At 47.5% G+C, this 22473-nt stretch overlaps 1 protein-coding gene across 3 annotated transcripts in view; it reads right to left on the bottom strand.

Annotated features, from left to right (window-relative positions):
- Positions 1-633: 633 nt before the first annotated feature.
- The window catches only part of LOC106941665 (signal-induced proliferation-associated 1-like protein 2), a 27839-nt gene continuing 5999 nt past the window's right edge, over positions 634-22473 (bottom strand). The window contains exons 2-20 of one of the 3 annotated variants that reach the window (XM_015024752.1): positions 15157-15299; positions 10928-12062; positions 10719-10846; positions 10461-10646; positions 9959-10112; positions 7712-7815; positions 7476-7630; positions 6822-7404; positions 6465-6739; positions 5719-5883; positions 5547-5620; positions 5290-5369; positions 4974-5221; positions 4453-4626; positions 3955-3985; positions 1779-1956; positions 1472-1550; positions 1310-1388; positions 634-1233 (exon numbers count right to left, since the gene is read on the bottom strand). In XM_015024752.1, the coding sequence (XP_014880238.1) occupies positions 1090-1233; positions 1310-1388; positions 1472-1550; positions 1779-1956; positions 3955-3985; positions 4453-4626; positions 4974-5221; positions 5290-5369; positions 5547-5620; positions 5719-5883; positions 6465-6739; positions 6822-7404; positions 7476-7630; positions 7712-7815; positions 9959-10112; positions 10461-10646; positions 10719-10846; positions 10928-11894 (3804 nt within the window). In that variant the 5' untranslated portion in view covers positions 11895-12062; positions 15157-15299 and the 3' untranslated portion in view covers positions 634-1089. Of the gene's footprint in view, positions 1234-1309; positions 1389-1471; positions 1551-1778; positions 1957-3954; positions 3986-4452; positions 4627-4973; positions 5222-5289; positions 5370-5546; positions 5621-5718; positions 5884-6464; positions 6740-6821; positions 7405-7475; positions 7631-7711; positions 7816-9958; positions 10113-10460; positions 10647-10718; positions 10847-10927; positions 12063-13258; positions 13635-15156; positions 15300-22473 lie in introns of those variants that run through there. The other 2 variants (XM_015024751.1, XM_015024753.1) reach the window with 2 other exon arrangements.

The following is a 22473-nucleotide window of genomic DNA, read 5'->3' as shown; positions in this document are numbered from 1 at the left end:
CATGTCCACCGGCTGCCATTAGCTTTTAAAGTGACCTCTGTGACCTCTAACTGAGACTGATGAGTCCGATAAGCAGATCGGTCAGAAAAGCTTATTTTAAAAGAAACAGCTGAAGACATTTTGTTCACAAATGTCTTCAGCCGTTTCTAAACGACTCCAGACTCAAATAAAGGTCAAAAACAAAGAATCAGATTCTACAGTCGAGATCCAAAAGTCTGACCCAAAGCACCGCGTTCAGGGTCTGCCTCATGGACGCCTGGACCAGCTGAGGCTCCAAACGGACGATGTTTCTTCCTGTTCCTGACCTGAACAGAAAGGTCAAGAACAGAATTTAAAATGAATTTGAATTCATTTTAAATTGAATTCTACAATCAAGCAGTAACCAGTAACTATGTAACAAAATAGGTAATCAGGTCCAGAAACAAACTGGAAACCAGTAGCAAGCTAGCTGATGCAGAAATATGAATCTTCAGGAGGCTCCTGTTCAGCTGAACATCTGGAATCTGATCTGGTTCAGTCATCTTGATAGATCTAGATCATCTAGATCAGGAAGAACTGATGCTAAAATCAGAGCAGTAAGGAGCTACTGGTTTCCTGCTTGCTACTGGTATTCCACTGGTGTCCACATGGGGGCAGTGTTGCACTGACTGATCAGTTAAATTATTTAATGAAGTTATGAAGTTCAGAGAAATTTCTCTTCATGAATAAATTTTAAAACAGGAAGTGATGGAAGCAGAGACAAAACGTCCAAAACATCATGAAGATATTTACATGTCCTCCATCCGACCCGATTTGACCCGACCAGAATCATCCTCTGTCATCAGGTCTGGTTCAGACTTCTGCTCTGAGATCGGTTTGATTCTGATGAGGTTTCTCAACCCCGGAGTCCAGACAAAAGTTCTGATTTTATCTGGCAGTTAACCAGAACCAGCATCTGGGTCAGAACCGGAGGTTCAGAAGATGTGACGTCGGGTTTCATCCCACCAACTTTCTGACACCTAACGAGTTCTGAACAGGCCCAGTGGTTCTGGTGTTTTTATCTGGCAGACCCTGAGCGGCCCGTCCTGACTGGATGGCTAGGTGGTGTTGTCATGGCAACGAGCCCCTGCGCAGCATCCATGCGGCGAAGCGTCGCATCTGTTGGGCGGCGCTGCGGCTCTCCTCCTGTAGGCGCAGGTTGTCCCGTCGCAGGTCGAAGATCTGCTGCTGCAGCGCCGCTTTGTCCTGCTGCTCCTGAACGCATCACAGCAACACCTCAGCCTGATGATGTCATCCTCTCATCTGTATGACATCACCAAGTCATGCTTACCTTCAGCAGGTCCAGCTGAAGCCGCTGAAGGATCTCCTCCAGCTGAGACACTTTACCTGAGAGGGAAGCTGTGATGTCACTGAGGGGGAGAGGACAGTAATGATGACGTCATCAATGACATCACAAAGTGCCTTCAAAGTGGCTCCAGGTGTTATTCCTCACCTGTTCAATGCAGGGCTCCCTGATGTCACTTCCTGAATGTAACGGAGCTGATGGTCAGTGAGAGACGATGGAAACACACCTGCAGCAGTTCACACACACACACACACACACACACACACACACACACACACACACACACACACACGTTGAGGCAGTCTGACCTTCACCTGTTTCTCTTCCCATGTCTAACTCCTCCCCTCATTCTCCTTGTCCCCCAACCCCCGACCCCCTGGCCTCAGCCAATGAGGTGAGGGCTCAAGAAAGCTGCTACTGAAAGTAGTTTTATTGTGAAAGTCCAGCTGCTCACCTTTCTGAAGAGGTGCAGGCCGGCATCTGATGGTCGGTGCGCTGTGGCGGCGCCGCAGGATGTGGGCGGGGCTCTGCAGAGTCCTACCACTGGCAAGGGACAAACTGTCATGTGACCTGCTGCGGGTCAGACGTTTCCATGGAAACAGGGCAGAGACTCCAGCGGCTCTGCAGGTAGACTGAGACAGGAACCAGGTGAAGGGGCAGAGCAACTGACTGGTCATTATGGTTCTGACCAATCACAGCCATGTCTCGTCAGCTTCCTGAACCCTGACCCCTCTGAACTCTGACTTGTCAGAACAGACCAGGCCGACCCAGACCTGAGACAGACCCAGCGGACACCTCAGAACCAAGGCGGGTGTGGCAGAAGTCTGGATTCTGGAAGTGGAGGTTCTGCCCATCACCAGAACCTCGTTATTCGTCTGAAGAGTTTGTGCGTTCTTTGCAAATTTGCTTAAACACCGATTGTTTCCGTCAGTTTCAAGCGGTGAAGCTCCTCCATCTATAAAGATTTTGTGTTCACTATGAAGCGCTTTCGTACAGAGATCGGAGGCAGCTTGGCCCATCGTCTGACATATTTTCCTTCTCCATCTCATACAGTTTGATCCCAACAGAAGCCATTGTGTTTGTGTATCTTTCTCTTGCACATTGGCTAAAAATGTCCACATATTTTCTTTGTGGTGGTCTCGAAGACATCGGCCTACCTTGCATCTTGCCTACCAAGATGGCGCGGATCACTTTCAGTCCAGACTAGTGGGAACTATTGCTTTGTTTCAGACACATGACCCGGATGACGCGCCAAGTTCAGATGAAGGTCCGGAAGGGGAGTTCTCCGGTTCAAATCAGAGCAAAATGGATCACAGCGAGTAGCTAATGCCCTAAATAAGCTGGAACAGCTGAGGCATCTCGGGGAAAGAAAACATGCATATATTTAGGATATGATCCGTATTATCTCAGTATCTTACGGGACGGGTGGCAACCCTATTTAGAACCAAAAGCAGCTTTAGATGACTGACCACTTGTTTCTGCCGGGTGAGTGGCGAGTTGTGCTATTTTAAGTAATTTTATGATAACGATGCTATTGCTAACAACAAACTATGTTATTTTATGAGCTTGAATCTCCTGGTAAATCATTTATTTAGCTTCTGTAAACCCAAATTCATGCTGGAGTTGTACGTTAATGTTGAGTCGCTGCTGGATTCGGGTCCAATGTAGGTCAACGATTCGCTCCGATCTACAGAAATCCCGAGTTCGTGTCTGGACACGAAGCATGTGGGGGAACAGTAACAGCTCACTGTCTGTATGGCTGGTAGGATATATTTAATTTATTTAGCTTTTTTTCTTAGCATTAAAGTCCCACTGAATAAACATTATATTTTCTGTCCGTGACTCGGCACTGAGCTAGCTGCTAACAACATTAGCACTCAGAGGACAATCATGCTAGGGCATAAAAATAATATATCTGACCTTACATATGAACGCTTGGCTTTCTAAGTAACTGTCCAATAAAACAGCTGGAAATACAATTTAAACGATGCGATGGTTTCCTGTCAGAAAGTGGCGCTGCAAACTCTGGCATTGGTAGTTTTTGCACCTCCTGCTTTTAGCTGTAGATTGTTGATTCACGTTTCTCCTCTTTTTCAGTACGTTTTTTTAAAATGAACTCCCTTGTGACCAACTACCTTTGAAACACGAAAATAACTTTTATCTTTCTCTATTAGAACGGGTGGAGCAACTGTACAGGACAGACTTTAGACATTTTGATGCTGGATCAGCAGATTTACTCCATCTGTATTGCGTGACTTCTTCTTGGTTTTTATTGGCGGTGGGCAATAAACTTTCAGTAGCATTACCGCCACTTACTGGTATGGAGTGTGGTTCGTGATGATCTATATACTTTTACTTCATACCTAATCCCTACAATAATTTCTGACTAAACATACACTCACACATACACACCTACTTAAATAATCTTACTTGCCTTTGCGTGACGTCGGTGCAGCCCAGCAATAATCTGCTGAAGAGGCGGGGCTTTACTAAAGCCTGACCAATCAGGTTGCTGCTCATTCGTCTGAGCAAGTAATACTTCCTGCAGGATCTCAGGTCAGAAAGTTTTCACTTGCTCATTTAGTTTGGATCTCATTGTTTTATTACTGACAGAAATCTTTCAGACTCACCTTCTGGCCTCTGATTGGACGATGGCTGGGTCTGCAACAGGAAGTCAGGTCAAGTTTATTAGTCTAGAACATTTGAGCAACAAGGCACTTCAAAGTGTTTTACATCAAATGAACATCACTGAGTCATTAATTGATAAACTATACATTATCAAAATGTTGGTCAATTATTCATATTTCATTAATCAAACTCCAACCAGCTGGATTTTTTGTCAGAAAGGAGCTCAGGGTTTCATCTGTTTTGCAACAGCAGATCTTTAATCCATTCAGTTATTTCTAAACTACCAGCAGTTTAAAGTCTCTCCTCTCAGTGAAGGGCTAGAAAGACAGAAAGTCAAGAAATACAATGTTCAAAAAATAGCAGGGTTGACATCTTATTCTGGGGATGGAGGTCAGATGGAGGTCAGATGGAGGTCAGATGGAGGTCAGAAGGAGGTCAGATGCTAGAAGGTGAACAGGTGTCTCAGGTGATGGCACCAGATGTCACCTGGTTTTTCTCACCTGCCAGTCTCCTCCAGTAACAAACCGCTGTTCAACCAGCTAAGCCCCGCCTCCCACAGACAGGTATCCTGGCTGCAGAGACGCTCTGCATCCCAGCTGGCGTCACCTGGATGGGTCAAAGGTGAATCTGGCTTCACTTTGTCTGCTGATGAACATCTGGTTCCACGATAGTCTCTGAAAAAAGTAGAGCAGATGTTAAGCTCCTGCCCAGCTCAACTCACCTGTTCTGCTCTGATGGGAAACCATTACAGGCCTAATAAAGGTTGAATAAACAGACTACATTTTCTCCAAATGCTTGCTATATTAATGGAAATACTGACACATAAATGCTGTCAGCTTGTATCAGTTATGGCTGAGCATGCACACAAACGTGTGGATTAAATGGTGAAACATAGTTTCTGTTTGACATCCCGCTAATCATAAACGTTTGTGTTTCTGCTCCAGTGCAGCAGGGGGCGCCGCTCCAGGCGACGGAAGTCAATATTCATTTTGGAGAACTGACTCTGGAGCCACAGAGTTACCTAGCAACAGAGCCTCTGAGGTCGGTCACGAGACGGCTCGGCCCCGCCGACTCCTTCCTGTGGACGTCCGTCAGGACTAGCGTTGCCCCAGCAGCCGCAGGCAGGGCTGATGGCGAGTAGAGGGCGGAGTCTATGCCGCTGTCCACCGACACGCCGCTGAGACAGGCGAGCTGAGGCGTCGAGGTCCTGCCGTCACTGCTGCTGCTGGACAACGTGTTGCTGCAACTTGAGCAACTTGTGGCTGCAAACTGCAGAGTCGTGTTCAGGTTGGACTGACAAAGTTTAAGAACGATTTCTGGCGTTTCGGTCGACTCACCTGCGGCCGCCGGCTGCCATTTCTGTCTGCTGGACTCGCTCGCTGAGGAAGACGAAGAGGAAGACCGTGGAGTCTGGTTTCTGGACGGGAACACGAGCAGACAGGCCGGGTCAGGGTGAAGATTAAAACAACCGGGTCAGCAGAACCCCCAGCTTCATGGGACCGAGCTGCGGCAGAACCATCTCACGAAGCTAAACGCCCAGTCGTTCAGGACTTACTCTGGAAGCCAAACGGATCCTGGTTCCAGTTCCACTCACCTCTGTCTCTACTGTGCGGGTGTTGCGTGGACCCGGTGCGTCCATCAGAACCGACAAACCAATCAGGAGGAGCTCTGCAGGGCGGATCAACACGGTAGTCACATTGCTGTCAAGGTCCTTTTCTGCTGGGGAACCTGGTTCTGTTCCAATTCGGTTCTGGTCCAGTTCTAACCTGATGTCGTTCTTGATGTCAGAGGAAGAGCTCAGTTGGACTGGACTCTGATTGGACGGTGTTCTGGCATTAGGCTGGGCTGCAGAGCTCCCATAGGGGCAGGAAGTGACATCAGGGTCCAGTCTGACCTCCAGCAGGGGGAGCCGTTGGGTCTCAGAGAAACTCCTGAAGATGAAACTTTGAGTCAGAGTGAAGCTTCATAAACTGAACCGTAGTTCTTGATCTGAACAAGTTCAGTTCAGTTCACACGTCTTTGAAAACACCATTCATTAATAATGAAAATAAATAAACATTTATTCAAAATATTAATCATATTATCACTCATTAAAATAAAACTGAATACGTTTCCTCCTGCTCACAGGTCAAAGGACATATTTTCCTTTAAATGTTTTTTTTCTCGACACCAGAAACCAGATCAGGGACAAATTGTGTTTCCAGAACAAATGCAGATGTCAGGGTCGCGTGACCTCTGACCCCTGGACCCTACGGAATGAAACCGTACAATTTCCATTTAAAGCCACTCTGGTAGATCTACTGCTGCCCTGAAATTTCTCAAACACATCCTTCTTTTAGATTTGACTTCAGGTAAACAAGAACATTTCTTTCTCCTCGATAGCTGCAGGTCACCATACAAAACCTCTTGGGATCATGGTTCTGGTGGCCCTTCGTGGTTCTGGTTGGTTCCAGCCAACCAGGTGCAGAGAGATGTTGATGTCACAGGAAACAAGAAGTGAAATATTTTCTACCTGCGTGGCGTCCCGTCTCTGAGGGGCGGGAGTACGATGGCGCTGACGTTCGCCGATGTCCTCAGCAGCTCGATCATCTGCTCGTGAGAAAGAGTTGCCACGGGAACTGAGCAGATTTCCACCAACCGGCAGCCGGGGCGAAGACCCGCCTGCCAGGCGAAGCCGTGGGCCTCGACGTCGGCCACCACACCCTCAAAGTTGACATGAAAGCCCAGCTGACCGAGCCGGTTCCTCCTCAGAGTCACGGCTGCCCCCGCAGCGCCGTGCGTCACCGTCTGAAAGTTAACATGACCGGGTTATAATGCGCTTCAGGAGGTGGTTGGAGAGGGGTCGGGGACCAATGGGAGCCCTGCTCACCTTCAACCGTTGCGTGATCTCCTGGGAGTCCTCCCAGCGGCCATCCCGTGTGGAAAACGCCACGCAAAGTCCGTGTTGGTAGAACACCTGGATGGATCCATGTGCGGTGTTCCAGCCAATCACATCCCTGCATGAACAGTGAAACACCACCTTTCTGCCCGCCTCCTCTATCAGCACCAGCAGCTCGCTGGAGACGGCCAGTCGGCAGGCGACTGCGACAGAACTGCGGGGGTCGCGAACCGTCACGCTCCAGGTGAGGGCGCCTGCACTCTGCAGGTAGGCCAGCGGATGCGGCGCCAGACGCTCCTTTTTCTTTCCGCCCAGAGAGATAAGGCTGAAGCGGACGCCAGAGGAGGAGTCCAGTGGTGTCGTCGTTACAAAGCTGTTCACCAACTGCTTCAGCTGTTCCTTGCGAGCACGCGTTGCCATGGTGACAAACGACTCAGACTTGTGGGTGGCGTGTTTGGCATTGATGATCTTGGTCAGCAGGAAGTCCACGAAGGCAGAAGAGGCAGGAGCTATCCAACCAGATGGGATTGATGGACCAAAGGGAGGGACGCCCCGGGACCTAGACACGGCAAGACTGAAAGACACAGCAACTTCACACCTGGAGTCAGACCTGGGACACTTCACTTCCTGCGGACAAAGTCTAACCTGTAACAGGTGTGCTGGGTGCAGGGTCGGTGGACTCTAACAATGATGAAAACATGCTGGAGGTCGGCACGGTTGATCTGGGGCTTAAAGGGCGGAGCATCAGGTTCCTGGAAAATCATGGTGACATCGTTCACAACATGGTGTGACCTCAGCACCTGAAAATGAAAACCATGATGAACTCTGCAGTTCTCCTGTAGCGCTGTGGAACCCCCCTACAGCAGAGCACCATGTAGTACCTGACCAGAACCATCGGCATCAGTTTGTAGCAGGGCAGAAACATGGAATGTCAGCTGAAATTCTCCAAACATCATGGAAACAGTTGGACTTTCTGTTGAGTTGCCTGAAAGGAGACAGAAACGGATCTGGATTGCAAAGAGATTTCAGTTGCAGTTTTATTCACAACCCAGAAGGAAATTGGTTTGCGCTAAGCATCAAAAATAGAAAAAACAGAAAACATCCACAAAAAAAATCTCCTTCACTCAGTGAGGACACTTATCGGGACCAATAACTCATGCCCTAGTGCACTAAGTGCATGGCACTCTCAACGTCACCTGCTTTGATTCACGTATGAGCTTCAGTGCCATCCCGTCCTGACCCACCGGTCCTGTCCTGACCCACCGGTCCTGTCCTGACCCACCGGTCCTGTCCTGACCCACCGGTCCCTGACCCATCGATCCCGTCCTGACCCACCGGTCCCTGACCCATCGATCCCGTCCTGACCCACCGGTCCCATCCTGACCCACCGGTCCCATCCTGACCCACCGGTCCCGTCCTGACCCATCGGTCCCATCCTGACCCATCGGTCCCGTCCTGACCCACCGGTCCCGTCCTGACCCACCGGGTCCAATGGGACGTTGGTCCCTCTGCAGCTGGAACAGCTTCAGCTCTTCAGGCTGCCCACCAGGTCTAGCAGAGAGTTTATGCGGATTTCTGACCATTCTTCCAGAAGCACATTTGTGAGGTCACACACTGATGTGGGACGAGAAGGCCTGGCTCTCAGTCTCTGCTCTGATTCATCCCGAGGTGTTCTGATCGGGTTGAGGTCAGGACTCCGAGCCAGGCTGTCCATCATGTCTTTATGGACCTTGCTTTGTGCTCTGGTCCACAAAGGGTCCAGATCCAAACTGTTCCGTTCCCACTCAGATGGGATCCTGGACATGTCCAAGATGTCTTGGTCTGCTGAAGCAGTCAGAGTTCCTTTCACTGGAACCAAGGGTCCAAGCCCAGCTCCTGAAAAACAGCCCACACCATGATCCCTCCTCCACCAAACTTTACACTTGGCCCAATGCGGTGAGACGAGTGCTGTTGTCCTGGCAACCGCCAAACTCAGACTTGTCCATCAGATTCCCAGATGGAGAAATGCGATTTGTCACTCCAGGGAACGTTCCTCCACTGCTCTAGAGTCCAGCGGCGGCTTTACACCTCTACATCCAACGCTTTGCGTCACTTGGTGATTTTTGGCATGGGTGCAGCTGGTCGCCATGGAAACCCATCCCATCAAGCTGTCTGTTCCTGTGCTAATCTGAAGGCCACATGAAGCCTGGAGGTCTGCAGTGATTGACTCTGCAGAAAATTGGCGACCTCATCACACTATGAGCTTCAGCAACTGCTGACCGTCAGTTTACGTGGCCGACCACTAGGTGGCTGAGTTGCTTCCATTTTCATATAATATGGCTGACTGGAATATTTAGGAGCGAGGAAATTTCAGGACTGGATTTGTTGCACATCCCATCACAGTTCCAGGCTGGAACTCACTGAACTCCTGAGAGCAAAACATTTGTTCTCAAATGTTTGTAAAAACAGTCTGCATTCAAACACCTGATTCCATTAATTTGGATGGATGAGCAAATATTTTTGGCAAATATAGTGTATAAATTTCAAAAAAACCTAGAAAGCGGCCTGGATATTCCAGTCAAAGCCCGGGGATTAAGAATGAAAGTAAACTGACAACGCCGTGTTCTGGTCTTACACATCAAACTCTCTTCAGAGTGGATGTTCAGGTTGAGAATCAGGTTAGCCTTAAGTAATCAGGGTAATTTTTTCCCATTTCTGTTAGATTCACTTCTTTTATTAAGTTAAAGATTTTTTTAAAGTCCTTAATTTCTTTTAAGCACAAAAAGAAATCGAACGAGAACAAAGACCGTTCAGTGCATCTGTTCTCGCGTGGTTTTAGTGTCACATGACCAGCCAAACGTCAGCGTCTCATTGGACAGCTGCTGGTCAGGAGACGCCGTCTGTCGCTGCCGCAGGTCGGCCTCGAGAACTTGTAGGTCCTGGAGAACATCATGATCCACTGAAGGTTCTGCTCGGGTGTTCTGGATAAGGGAAACATCTAGAATCTCCAGAACCTTTCGGACCTGGCCTGAGACGGTGGGCTCGAACATCTGTGACCCGGATAGAAGTTCTGGTTTGGTCAAATATCTAAAAGTGGACCTGACCTTGAACAGAACATATTTAGATCATAAGAAAGCAGGCTCTGGTACCAGAGTTCTGCTGGTCTTGGTGCTTGTAGAAACTCTTCACCGGGTCGCTGTGGCCCAGCAAGTTTAGGAACTGGGTCAGGGCAGGACTGCTGGTCTCTCCCGTGTTCTGACCGGCCCGGCTCAGCTGCAGGTCCACTCTGTGCTGGAGGATGAGCTGCAGGAAAACAGGAAGACGGAGGACGGATCAGAACCAGCGCGTCAAGAGTTGTGATGATAAACCTGTCGGTCCAACTCCAGTGTTTACGCCACATTCTGCTCTGCCAGAACCAGAACCACCCGTCCTTTCTACTGCTACAAGGTCCAACGTCATGTTGCTTTTTGATGTCAGAACGTGGATCAATCCAGCAACACCAGAACCTCCACTGAAGAGAACTGCAGACTGCTTTACAGTGTCCTGGTTCCAGTCCAACCACATTTAGTGTGGTAATAGGGACCAGCAGAACCTTGTCCAGAACCGTGGAGAGAAAGGAAAACAATTCCAGACCCAGCAGAACCAGCTCACCTCCTGCTGGTCCAGTTGCAGCAGCAGGTCTGGGACTTGGGGGGAACGGCTTGCCGCTCGCAGACTCTGGATGTTGAGTTCTGGGACCACAAATTCCAGGACATCCTTCAGGGGAAGACCTCGACCCGTCCCGTGTTTGGACGAAGGGACCGAGTCCTCCATGATGGATCCTCTCAGGGTGGACAGCTGAGGAGAAACAGGAAGCTGCTAATTAGACCACGAGATCTTGCGCTGACCTGGGTTGGTTGGATCAGTTACCTGGCCAGTCCGGAGGATGATCCTGTAGCAGAACCTGGTCGGGTTTCCTCCATCATCCACAGCATCTCGACGGACGCTCAGGGAAACCGGACCGAACTTTGGATCAACGCCAAAATAATTCTGGTGATCTAGAGGGACAGGAGCCAGGAAACGGGTCACAGAACCTGAAACAGCTAAACACTGGGACCAGAACTGGGACCAGGTCTTACCTTTGGTGTAGAAGTATTTCTGGTAGTACGTGGCTCCCAGGTCCAGGAACTCGTCCGTCCCCCTGAGGTCTGCAGGACAGCGCTTGCTTCTTGTGGACACCTCCAGGACAGAAACGGCAGCATTGGTGCCGGTGGAGCTGCCGGGCCGGGTCAGGTCCAAGTTCTGGTCCATTTCCCCTCCAAGCTCATTCAGGAAGTGAGGACAGGCTAGGACCAGAGCGCTGCTCCGTTCGTCACCATCCTGGTCCTCATGTCCCATTAACGGCAGCAGATCAGGAGCCTCTGCACAGGGACGTCCCTTTGCTACAGTGACGAGGACACTCTGAACATCATAATGAGAGAACCACCTGTGAGGGGTCAAAGGGCAGCTGCTGTCCTGGTACACCTCAACGCTGTTGGTCCGCTGAGGCTTCAGGCGGCCGAGGACAGACGTCTCTGTCTTCTTTCTGTGATCTCTGTCAGTGTCCTGTCCTGGAACGAAGACAATGTCCCCACGTGCGATCTGGACAGCCGCCTGCAGGCTGGGAGAAAGCATGGCAGAGATGGCGTCAGGCTCAGGCATGGGAGGAGGAGCGCTGGGCTCCTGGTCCAGAACCTCCCAGAACCCCGCTGAGCTCAGCAGGTCCACGCTGGACGAGCTCCCGTGTCTTCTGGTCAGCGTGGCTGCGGGACCGGCGTCCTCAGAACCAAAGTCAAAGTCACTGATGGTTGCCTCGCTGTTGCTCCTCTTCATCCTCACCAGACCTGTCCTGGAGAACTGGACGCCGGTCTCCGACTGACCTGACAGGTCCAGATTGTCCTCCAGAAACTTCCTAGAATGTCCATCCAACTGGCTTGTTCCCAGCCTGTCAACTCTTGAGGGAGGCCGGGCGTTCTCTATCTCCCGCTTCTTTGACCAGTTTGACACACGGGCGCGAACCCCCATCTGAGGAACAGCTGGAGATCCCTGGGTCTGTGGAGGACCCATGACCTCCAGAGACTCTCAGCTGTCCACAGGTCTTCTAATTAATGAGTACCGTTCACGAAGTCCACCAAGATCTTTGTCCCAGTCCTGAATCAGTGATCAGAATTCCTCCTGCTGCTGTCTGTGGTCCATCGGGTCCAGTCGGTCTACAGATGAGACGTTCCTTTGGACCTGAAAGGCAAAAAGAACAGTTGAGGAACTGAAAGGGTAGGACGACAGAACAACTGGGTTATGGCTGGAGGGAGGATGACAGCGTCAAGGATCTTGGGGTCAAAGTTCAATCTGAACAAACTCCAACTTGTCCTGAGGAAAATTTCTCACACTTTTTTACACTATTCTGATACTTTATGGAACTTGGGAGTATTTCATAGTTTTCAGAAATGCAGAGTTAAATCTTCCAATTGTACTTTGGTGAGACATTCGTCCACCAGGAGGCCCGTCTCTGAACCTGTGGACAGACATCACCTGACTCCTAGTGGACGCTGGGGACGAGATGTCCACAGAGCTCAGCCTGGGGTTCTTCTAGTGCTGACCCGATGTTGTGGGTCAGAACCAGCTCCAGGACAACATCAGTCCTGTTTACTGATTCCAATCAGCTGATTGCTGTGTGACATCACTTCCTGTATTACAGAGCTGGCTGATTTCATCTTTGGATAAACCTCCAGGAAATCCTCTTCCTCATCAGCAGAACCGCTGGTTCTGGTGGACCTCCGCCTGGATGAGTCAGTTACTTAGTTCACCTGTAGTTTAACTAGTTGGTACTAGTTAGTTTAACTAGCTCGCCCTTAACCAGCTAACCTAGTTCACCACTAGTTAGTTCAACTTGTGAGACTCGGTTCTGTCTCAGAATCTAGAATCTGTCGGATTCTGCTCAAGATGGGCCCAAACTGGACTAAACTCAGTCCACAATGTCCGGTACCGAGCCTGGGCTCGGCGGGTCGTCTGAAGGGTTGCCAGTGTGCAGCTGGGAACATATTCTCAGGAACCGGTTCTGTCGGTCCAAAAACACACAGAGGTTCTCCGGGAAGCTGGTTGATCAGAACTTCCAACTGGACTGACTTTAACATCGTGCACCGGCTGCAGATTGCAACACTTTATTTACTAACGGAACCCGAACACATCGGAACCGGAGGTTCGGAGTTCTGCTAGACTCTGCGGGAGTTCTGGGAGCAGATGGAACCAGCTTCCCATCAAGTTCGAACATTCTGGATGTTCTGATGCAAGCTAAACAAAATCAAACAGACCCAAAAAGTTCTGAAAACACCCTCCGAACTCAGTAGAGTCCAAAGGTCCCAGAACCACAACCAGGATCGAACTTCACACAATAACTCATGGTTCTAAAAGTGGTTAGAACCAGAACAACTCACCAGTAACGCCATAAACACTCCCTGCCGAACCGGAACCACTTCCGGCAGGCTCTCTAACTGGTACCGGGCTGAACTGGTCCCCTGAAAAACTCTGCTCTAGGTTCGGTTCTGTGGTTTCTGGTCCCGACTGGGAAAAGTCTCTCAGCTGTTTCCGGTCGGAGTTTCGGCTGGTGCTGCCTTCACTTACGGCTCGGATTATTAACTACTTTGCTCTGAAGATTCGCTCAAAAGTTCTGTTCACCCTTCATCAGAACCAAGCCGCCACCACCACCATCATCATCATCATCATCATCATCATCATCATCATCATCACCATCATCATCCCCAGCAGCAGAAGCTGCGCTTCATGTGGTTGAAAAAGAGAACAAATATGCTCTTTGCTGCCACCTGGTGGAAGCGAAGGGAAGCTGGGGGATTTATTGATCGGTGTTTCTAAATTATTATTATTATTACCTTTTTAAAGGTTAATAAAACGTTAACCTTTTTAAAGCTTTAGGGTTGTAAAACCTTCAACAGGATGAAAACCAGCAGTCAAGGTGAAAAAGGCAACAGCAGGCTTCAGCAGATTTTCAGAGCTCTGAATGTTTTGTTTTTTTATTTCTTTGGAAATCAAATGTATAAGCAAATATATGTAAATGTCTAAACATCTCAGAAGGTGCAGCTTCTGGCTCTTGGTCACATCGATGGTCAGGCAGAGCTGCAGAGAGCATCTCCTGCGTCTGCCTGCTCTCCTCTAACAGAACCTGACTGGTGGTTTTCCTTCCAACTAACTTATTCTGAGTGGAACAATGGAAATAGAGGCTTGTTCCCTTATGAAGGGTCACCATGGCAACTGATGCCAATGAGAGCATCAAAATAACTAATGAAAGTTCCAGTGGAAACCTGTCTGAAGCCGATGGACACTAGAGGACAGAAAGACATGCAGAGACCCGAGGAGAGACTAAGACTTGATGGACACACAGGAACGCTCTGAGAGCCTGAAGCAGACAGACAGAGACATGTTGCAGCCTGAAACAAAACAGAAACGGTTACGCCCTGTGGACCAGAACCTGTTTCTGGAAGAGCAGAACGAGTCTCTGGATCAGCTTCATGTCGATTCAGGAAAAGAACTGGAAGGACCACACCCGCTGGAGACGCTCAACGTTTTATTTAGGGTAACGTTCTGCATAGTGTTGATCAATTCCAGAGGACTCCAAAGCTTCCCCTATCAGTGACCTCTGATGAGGGAGAGCCACTGCATCATAGCCACAGCTGCCCTGGACCAGTGCATCAGAAATCCATCCCTAGTTTATGAATCCGTCTCCCTAAAGGGTTGATTTGCCCCTTTCCTCATCTTGTCAGGTCCCGCTGATCTGATTGGCGGTTTGATCACCAACAGCCGGCGGCAGGAAGCCGGGCAGACTTCAGTTTTTGTCCGGGGTTCAAGATGTCTCTGAATTCTGTCTCCAGACGAACTCCAGGAACTTTGAAGATGGACACAGCTGAAAAACAGCAAATTATACTTTAATTCAAGTAATGTGGATTTTCTTCTGTGTATAAGATGTGATGCTGACGTTAGAAGGTCCTGAACATGATCTGGTCATGCAGAAGCTGCTGATGGTTAAAAACCTTCTGAACTCTCAGTGAGGAGACGCAGCCTCTCCGCTAAGCTCCGGTTGTCCTGCAGCACAGCTGACAGCTGGAAGTGCTGCCCCCTGCTGGCTTCAGAGACTAGCCAATCAGAGCACAGCTTTACTTAGACTGTTAAACCAACCTGTTCACAGGTGGAGCTTATAGTGGATACATTTAGCAAATCTGAATATAAAATCTTTCCACAATGGTTCTATATTGAACCCTCAATATTACACATTCACCTGAAAATAATTTTTTTGTAGCTCGTTAGCAGGTGGTGGTCTTACCATCTCTGAGGTGCATGATGGGAGCAGGAAGCGTGCTAAAATATGGATGCTGCAAAGCCTCCTGAGCTGAAATCCGTTCCGTCGGAACCAGCCTGAGCATCTTCTGGGCCAGATCATCAGTCTTACAGGAGAGCTGCTCCAACCTGATGCAGAGGAGCAGAGACTGAGCATAATGCATGTTAGCAGCTCCTCCATCCATCCATTTTCTAACACCTTTGTCCCTCATGGGGTCAGGAGGTGCTGGTGCCTTCAGCTGTCAGCGGGCGAGAGGCGGGGTCACCTGGACAGGTCACCACTCTGTTGCAGGGCAACACAGAGACAGACAGGACACACAACCATGCACACACACTCACACCTAGAGAGAATTCAGAGAGACCAGTTAACCTGACAGTCATGTTTTTGGACTGTGGGAGGAAGCCGGAGTACCTGGAGAAAACCCAGCACCCACAGGGAGAACATGCAAACTACATGCAGAAAGACCCCGGGCCGGGAATCGAACCCAGAACCTTCTTGCTGCAAGGCATCAGTGCTACCAACTGCACCACTGTGCAGCCTGTTAGCAGCTCCTGTTAGCATCTAAACCCAGAATTAGCTTTTATTTAACAGCTTAGCACTACTCTCATCCAGGTCCATTTGGGATGTTTATCCCTAAAGCAGGCAGCACAGTGGGGTAGTTGGTAGAATTGATGCTTTGCAACAATCCTAGCCTGAGGAAAAGGAGTTAACATATTGTCTCCTGGAATGCCAGGTTTTCCCCAGGTACTGCAGCTTCCTCCTGCCATGGTCTCTCTAAATTACCCCTACCAAGCATCTTTGTCCTGTCTTTATCTATGATGGCCCAGACACCTGTCCAGGGTGTCCCTCTCCTCTCACATAGCCCATCTCCCGGGCCCCTGGCCACGCCCCCAAGTGTTAACCCAGTAAGTATACACAGGCAGCCAGTGGCGATTAAAGCAACCCTGTTAAACACTTTATCTGCCAAATCTTAGACTTTAGATTAGTCTTAGCTTTTTTTGGTGAAGGCGGATGCTTTTTTCCTCTGCTTTCTTCCTGCCCTGCCCCCTGTTTTTGTCCTGACTTTTTCTCTTTTTATTTTGAACCCTTTCTATGCACATCCTCCAAATCTACAAATTATGGATCTGGTCAGCTGCTCTCAATGCAATTGATCAAATTGTCTCGAGGAGAAGACTGGGCAGAGGAGAGCCCTCCTGTCCTACGGGGACACACCCAGAGGGATACATCCTGGATTTATTTGGATTCATGATAACAGGATTTCTGTTTGGAGTTGGCAGATACCTGGCATGTCGACAAATTTGTGACGGATTGGGCCGACTAGCAAACACTCAGACTGACACGGTGACAGAGACACCGTGTCAGTGGATGTGATTCTTGCTGAGACTCTAAAACTCTCTAGCAGGAAGGAATCGATCCTGGAGAAGTTGCTAGTTTTGGTTCAGTGGAACGGCCACACTAATTTGGATGATTGGAATTAACAGAGATGTATCGGTGAGACTTTAGGGCAGGTTAAAATTTAAAATCTACCCGACCTAAAGCTTTCTGCATCTGAACTGGCTCCCCTGTGTTAGCCTGGACTGGCTGGCGATCTCAAATCTCCTGGAAGATTTGTGAACGTAACGCTCCTTCTCTCCTCACTCCCTTCTGTAATCATCCGTGTGACTGTGGAGCAGAGCGCTCCCAAGGACTGGCTCCTGGATAACCATCATATCAGACTGTTGCCTGGGAGACCGAGCTGCATGGTTTCATGGTCATACACATGCAACACACAAACACAGGAAACAGATGCACTGTGATGTCACCGCCTTTCACTCATATCTTTATATTACCTGAATGCTGCTACATGTGCCTGTTTTTCCTGATGCATTTCTTCCTTGCCCTGTCTGTCTAGTTCAGAGGTGCTCAATATGTCAATCTCGATTGATCGCGGAAGGTTTTGAGTTGATCTCAGCAGTAGGTGACAAACTGAACGTCACCAGGACGCTGAGAACTAAATAAAAAAAGGGACTCAAAGAGCAACTGACCATCAGAGCAGGAGCTCAGGGGAACGCTTATTAATAATCGCAAAATAAATATCAAGCCTGAAAACCTAATAACGAAACAGACTGAATGTTATGTTTTCAACGTAATCTCTAGCAGGCGGTTGCCACGGCAACAGGCATGCTAAAGGACAGAGAGTAAAAAGGTACTCATGGTTTAGAGCTGATCACCTGTTCAGGTTGTTTTGTTTACCTGCGGCGAGTTCAGCCGTTCCTGAACGTTCAATAAACAACAAACTTGGACTAATGACCTCGTTCGTCTGCAAGTATACGTCATTCACAACAAAAATATGACAAATATATTTCATTAAGTAACAAACAAATGGCTTCTACCGTAATAATTATGTAATTAAATTAATTGTTTAATATTTGTAAAACTAGCTTGCTGCTCTCTGGCATCTCGTGCTGAGTTCAGACTCTGAGAGGATTTTCCTCCATCAAACATGATATTAATTTCTGTTTCTTATTTTGTGGAAATATTGATGTTTATGAGATTTTCTCCCAAATTATAACCTTTATAGCTACACTGCTGAAAATGAGGAGCAACATTCACAAATGACATTGAAATAAAATCCAGTCCAACATTTGAGGTGATTCCTCTGGATCCTGTTTTAGGAAAAATATCTAAACTTCACGAAATGTGCTTTAACCTAACAGAGCTCTGTGGTTCCTCCTATCAGACTGAAATGTCTCATATTTCGGTCATCAAACCAAAGTTCAGATCTACCATAACTGACTGACACCTGCTGATCTCTGGTTTGCAACCAGATTCTGACTGAGAAACCACCCAGATAGCACATGATGGTAATTCAATTATAGTCAGAATAGTTGATTTTTGGTTGAGGTCGGCAACTGATGGTGGATCAACCATCAAACAATCATCCAATTCTAGCCAATTAACTAATATTGAAAATATGTAATTGAATCAATGTTGTTTTGTGGTCAAATTTTAATAGTTGAAACGCCAACGTCGAATCCAGGGTTTTTCCAACACTGGTCCTCAGGACACACTGCCTTGCAAGTTTTAGGCATTTCCATAATTCAGCACAGATGATTTTAATTGATGGCTGATTGACAGGATTTTGCTGAACTGAAAACCTGCAGGTCAGCTGGCCTTGAGGACCCTTGTCTAATCAATTTTAAATCTAAATATGCCGTTTGTTGCACCCCTCCTCCTCAACTCCCCGCTCCCCCTAAACCTTCCCCTCATTACCCCCCATGCCCCCTCCTTGTGCTCTGGGTCAGAACATTTTATTACTGGGTTAATCATGTTTCAAATCAAGCACTACATGTTGAGAACAGTGGGTTGTGATTCCTTTCTGTACATTTTCTTACTTGTCTGTAAATTTTATTACTGACTGTGCATGATGTGTTGACACAAAAATATCTAGTCACTGCAGCAGTGGTTCGATCCGCCTCCCCGTTTTTACTCCAGTGGTTTGTCCCAAACAGCCACTTTGCTGCTGGCTTGTTTGCAACCGGCTTCCGAATTGGATTCTACTTTGAGCAGTTTTATGGTAAGTTTGGCAACATTACTTTGATCTTAAAAGTGTTTATTGAAAAATAACTGCATTGTTTTGTGCCCATAGTAATCCTACAATGGATCCTTAATGGAGCAACCAGAAAAGCACAAAAAGAAATAGAAAGGATCAAACAAATCACCTTAGCTACAGCTAGGAAAACAATAACAGAAGCGCGAACCAAACCAAATCCGACAACCAACAAACCGCCGCAACTACAACAGGATCAGGCTCAACAAAATAAAAGAGACAGGATAGGAGAAAGTGAACAAACACAAACAATCCCCACATCATGGGTACATACACCTAACACACAGAAAGGAACAGGGACAGATAATTAAACTCAAGGGAACCCTGAGCCCCGCTTGCACCCACAAAACTCACACGATAATGCCACAAAAACAAGCCTGATCCACAACTCACAGGAACCCGCCTCCTCCAGCCGACCAACCCTTCCAGACATCCTCAAAACCTCACTCAAACCAGTAGCAACGGGGAGCTGTGGTGGCGCAGGGGCAAAGCACCACCCATGTATTGAGGCCTTAGTTCGCAGGTTCGATTCCCAGCCTGGCGACATTTGCCGCATGTCTTCCCCATCTCTCATAACCCTCTTTCCTGTCAAACTACTTTCAAATAAAGGCCACTAGAGCCAACAAAATCTTAAAAAAAAAACAAAAAAAAAAACAGTAGCAACAATCCCTAGACCTTTGATCACCACCCACACCCACCAGGGCAACAAAATGGCAAATTGGCACTTAACCCCCAACAAATCAGTAATAATCCTAGGAGATTCCAACCTCAAAAGATTACCCAGGCCCACCAATCCTAACATCCAAACTGACTGCTACCCTGGAGCACAATTCAAACACGCCAACCACATCCTAAAGAAAACCAAAACCTGCAGCGAAATGTCCCAGAAACTGCACCACCACATCATCCCACCAATTCCAGACAAAATTTCACACAGCAGACGACAGAATACACTGGACACCACACAGCACAACACATCTGGGAACACCGGTGCAGCACTTTAAACTGCTAAATGACAGGGAACCTTCCATCCCACACAGATCCAACTAGGGACCTCCACCAAAAAAAATGGAGATACTTTTCTGACCATTTCTGTAAGAGTTTTTCATATTGTTTTTTATATTTACGTTATATATAATTTTTTAGATATTTCCTATCATTTTTAGATTATTTGCTTTTCTATACTCTTTGTACACTTTTGATCCACCTTGAACATTATTAGAAAACATTTTTGTTACTAGGATTTGAACTTTGAAAAACCCTCCACATTCAGGAAGCACAAGCACCACAACAATACTCACACCCTTCCATCTCTCACTCCTCCTCTTTCTCTCCCTTCCTCCTGTTTTTCCCTCTCTCCCTCTTCTTCATTCTATTCTTTTCTCCCCTCTCTCCCCAGTTGCTCTCCTCCTCCTCCTCCTCCCTTCATAAACCCTCACCAAACCTTTATCCTAACCCTAACCTCCCCCCCCCCTTTCTCCCCTCTCTCCCTCCCCCTTTTTTCTTTCTCTCCCCTTACCCCCTCCCCCCCCCCCCGATTTCATATATTTTTCTTCACGTCCCAATCTCCTCTCCTTTCTACTGCACAGTACATAACAAATCACTACAAGCTTGAGCCCAGCTTAAACGGAGCTTCAGCACCCACAGGAATATGCCATCCATATTCCACACACCTTACACAGCACATACAAACCAGAAGGTGGCTCCCTGGGGCACAACGCAAGCACCATACACCTGCCACAAAGATTGCTCAAGATGGTTCTTGATCTCGAGTGAGAGTGCACTACCTATGAGGAAGCAATATGGGCTGGAACCAATCGTGGTGGGCCCGCGTACCTCGAGAGTGAAAATACTCAAACCTGGTTATTTTGGGGCAAACCAGATATTTTTAATAATTGAGGTCATGTCTCCTTTTGTATTTTTTTTATCCTGCCCACCACTCTAGGCCTCTGTATGAAATCCTGCGAGACTTTGTGGGATTTGAGTTTTTAAAAATAGGGTGGGGCCTATTGTTTGGCCTCTCTCTCCCTCTATGAGGTGGACCAGCATGAGGTGGACCAGGAAGCTCAGGGCTGCTGCTGCTGCTGCTTTAAATTGTTTTAAATCACTTGTTTTTCATTTTTTATTATGATGTGCTTACTGACATGCTTAGATGAGCCTCTGATCCAGAACAGCTGATTCACATGGTTGCATGACCTTCTGCAGCCATCAGTCCTGCAGAAGGCTGTTAATCACCACAGATTGAATCCAGGTGCAGAAGAACCGCTGATCTAAACCTGCCGATTCTTGGGTTGGTAACTGGTTAAACTGGACTATTACTACTGGTGCAGGATCTTTATCAGCATATGGACATTTTTTAATTAATTTAATCAACTTATTTGGAAATGCTTGCTGTTAATGGAAGATTGAACCAGTTATTGGATGGAAGTTTATCCTGTATAAACTGTAAATAAGTTTTCCAACTACAATAGAAATCACCTTTTGCTCTATTTTTCTGTCTGTTAAATCAACCCTGATCCTCCCTGAGTTTTATCTTTAGGTTTTCTGATAAACAGCCTTTATTTTAAATAGATTCCCTCATTTTAACATGAGTGCAGCATCATAAATGCTACATTACGCTGCAGCTTGATGGGTAAATGTTACTGTATTTGTCAACTAAGATAAATAATAAATATTCATTAGTGTCCTAATTAATTTAACTGAGTGTACATGGGGAACCGTACGCTTTGTGTTGGTTCTATAACCAGTACACTATTTAATATTTCAATGTGTTTCAGAACTTTTCTAATGTTTTTCATCTTTCTGACCGGTGCCTTCCTCACTCTTATCTCTGTGTGTTTCAGCTGCTGCTCTGCAGTTTGACCCAAAGCTGACTGACTGCAGGGAAACTGCCAGGAAGTGGCTTCATTAGGCGCCACAGCAGGAGGAAGGCACCAAGGAGCCAAAGAGACGCCAACCAGAGTCAGACCTGTTAGCCCAACTAGCAGGCACGTGCAGAGGGAAGGGGCTGGGGGGGCTTGAGCACCTGCCCTTTTTGCTCCTTGCCCCAAAGTGCCCTATTGGTCAATTTTTTTTATTTTTTTTTATTTTGGTATTATTTTCTAAGCCCTCTTCTGACACATAATATGTACTAAAATTATTTTTTTGTTTTGTTTTGGTTTTTTGTACAACATAATAAGCCCTCCGGTCACCTTGTTACCTTTGACCTTTTGCCCGTGACCCAGTTGCCTCTCCACAGTGAGATCAGGCGGCTAACTGGAGCTGAACGTAGCGAACGATCAGATTACAGATCAGTTTTTGGTGAATTAAAACGTTTTTGGTGAATAAAGTGGAGCAGACCTGCTGCTTGTCAGATGATGGAAAACGTTGAAGTCTCGTTTCTGCTTCAGCACGGAGTCGCGGTTTAACCAGAGAGAGGTAATGAAATACAACAGACACTGACAGGCCTCTACGTCTGGTTTACTCTGAAGAACTACTGAGGGGAGGAGACAGCCAGGTGAGGAGAAACTGTTCTTATCTATCGATTCAGGATTTTTATCATACAGACATTAGGCTGTTGTTGTTGTGCTATTAGCTAGCTGCTAGCTACGACTTTGCTAGCAAAGCTAGATAACAAAAAGCTTCTTCCCTGTATCGTCAATGATAGTCATTCTTCAGTATGTCAAGATCCGTGTTATTGTGTGTTTATTTTTGAGTTTTTCTATGTTTTCCTG

This window comes from Poecilia latipinna, unplaced genomic scaffold (genome assembly GCF_001443285.1).
Source record: "Poecilia latipinna isolate Pla-1442-1.1 unplaced genomic scaffold, P_latipinna-1.0 Scaffold3797, whole genome shotgun sequence".
Classification (NCBI taxonomy): Eukaryota; Metazoa; Chordata; class Actinopteri; order Cyprinodontiformes; family Poeciliidae; genus Poecilia; species Poecilia latipinna.
This window is presented reverse-complemented; position numbering and strand designations above follow the sequence as displayed.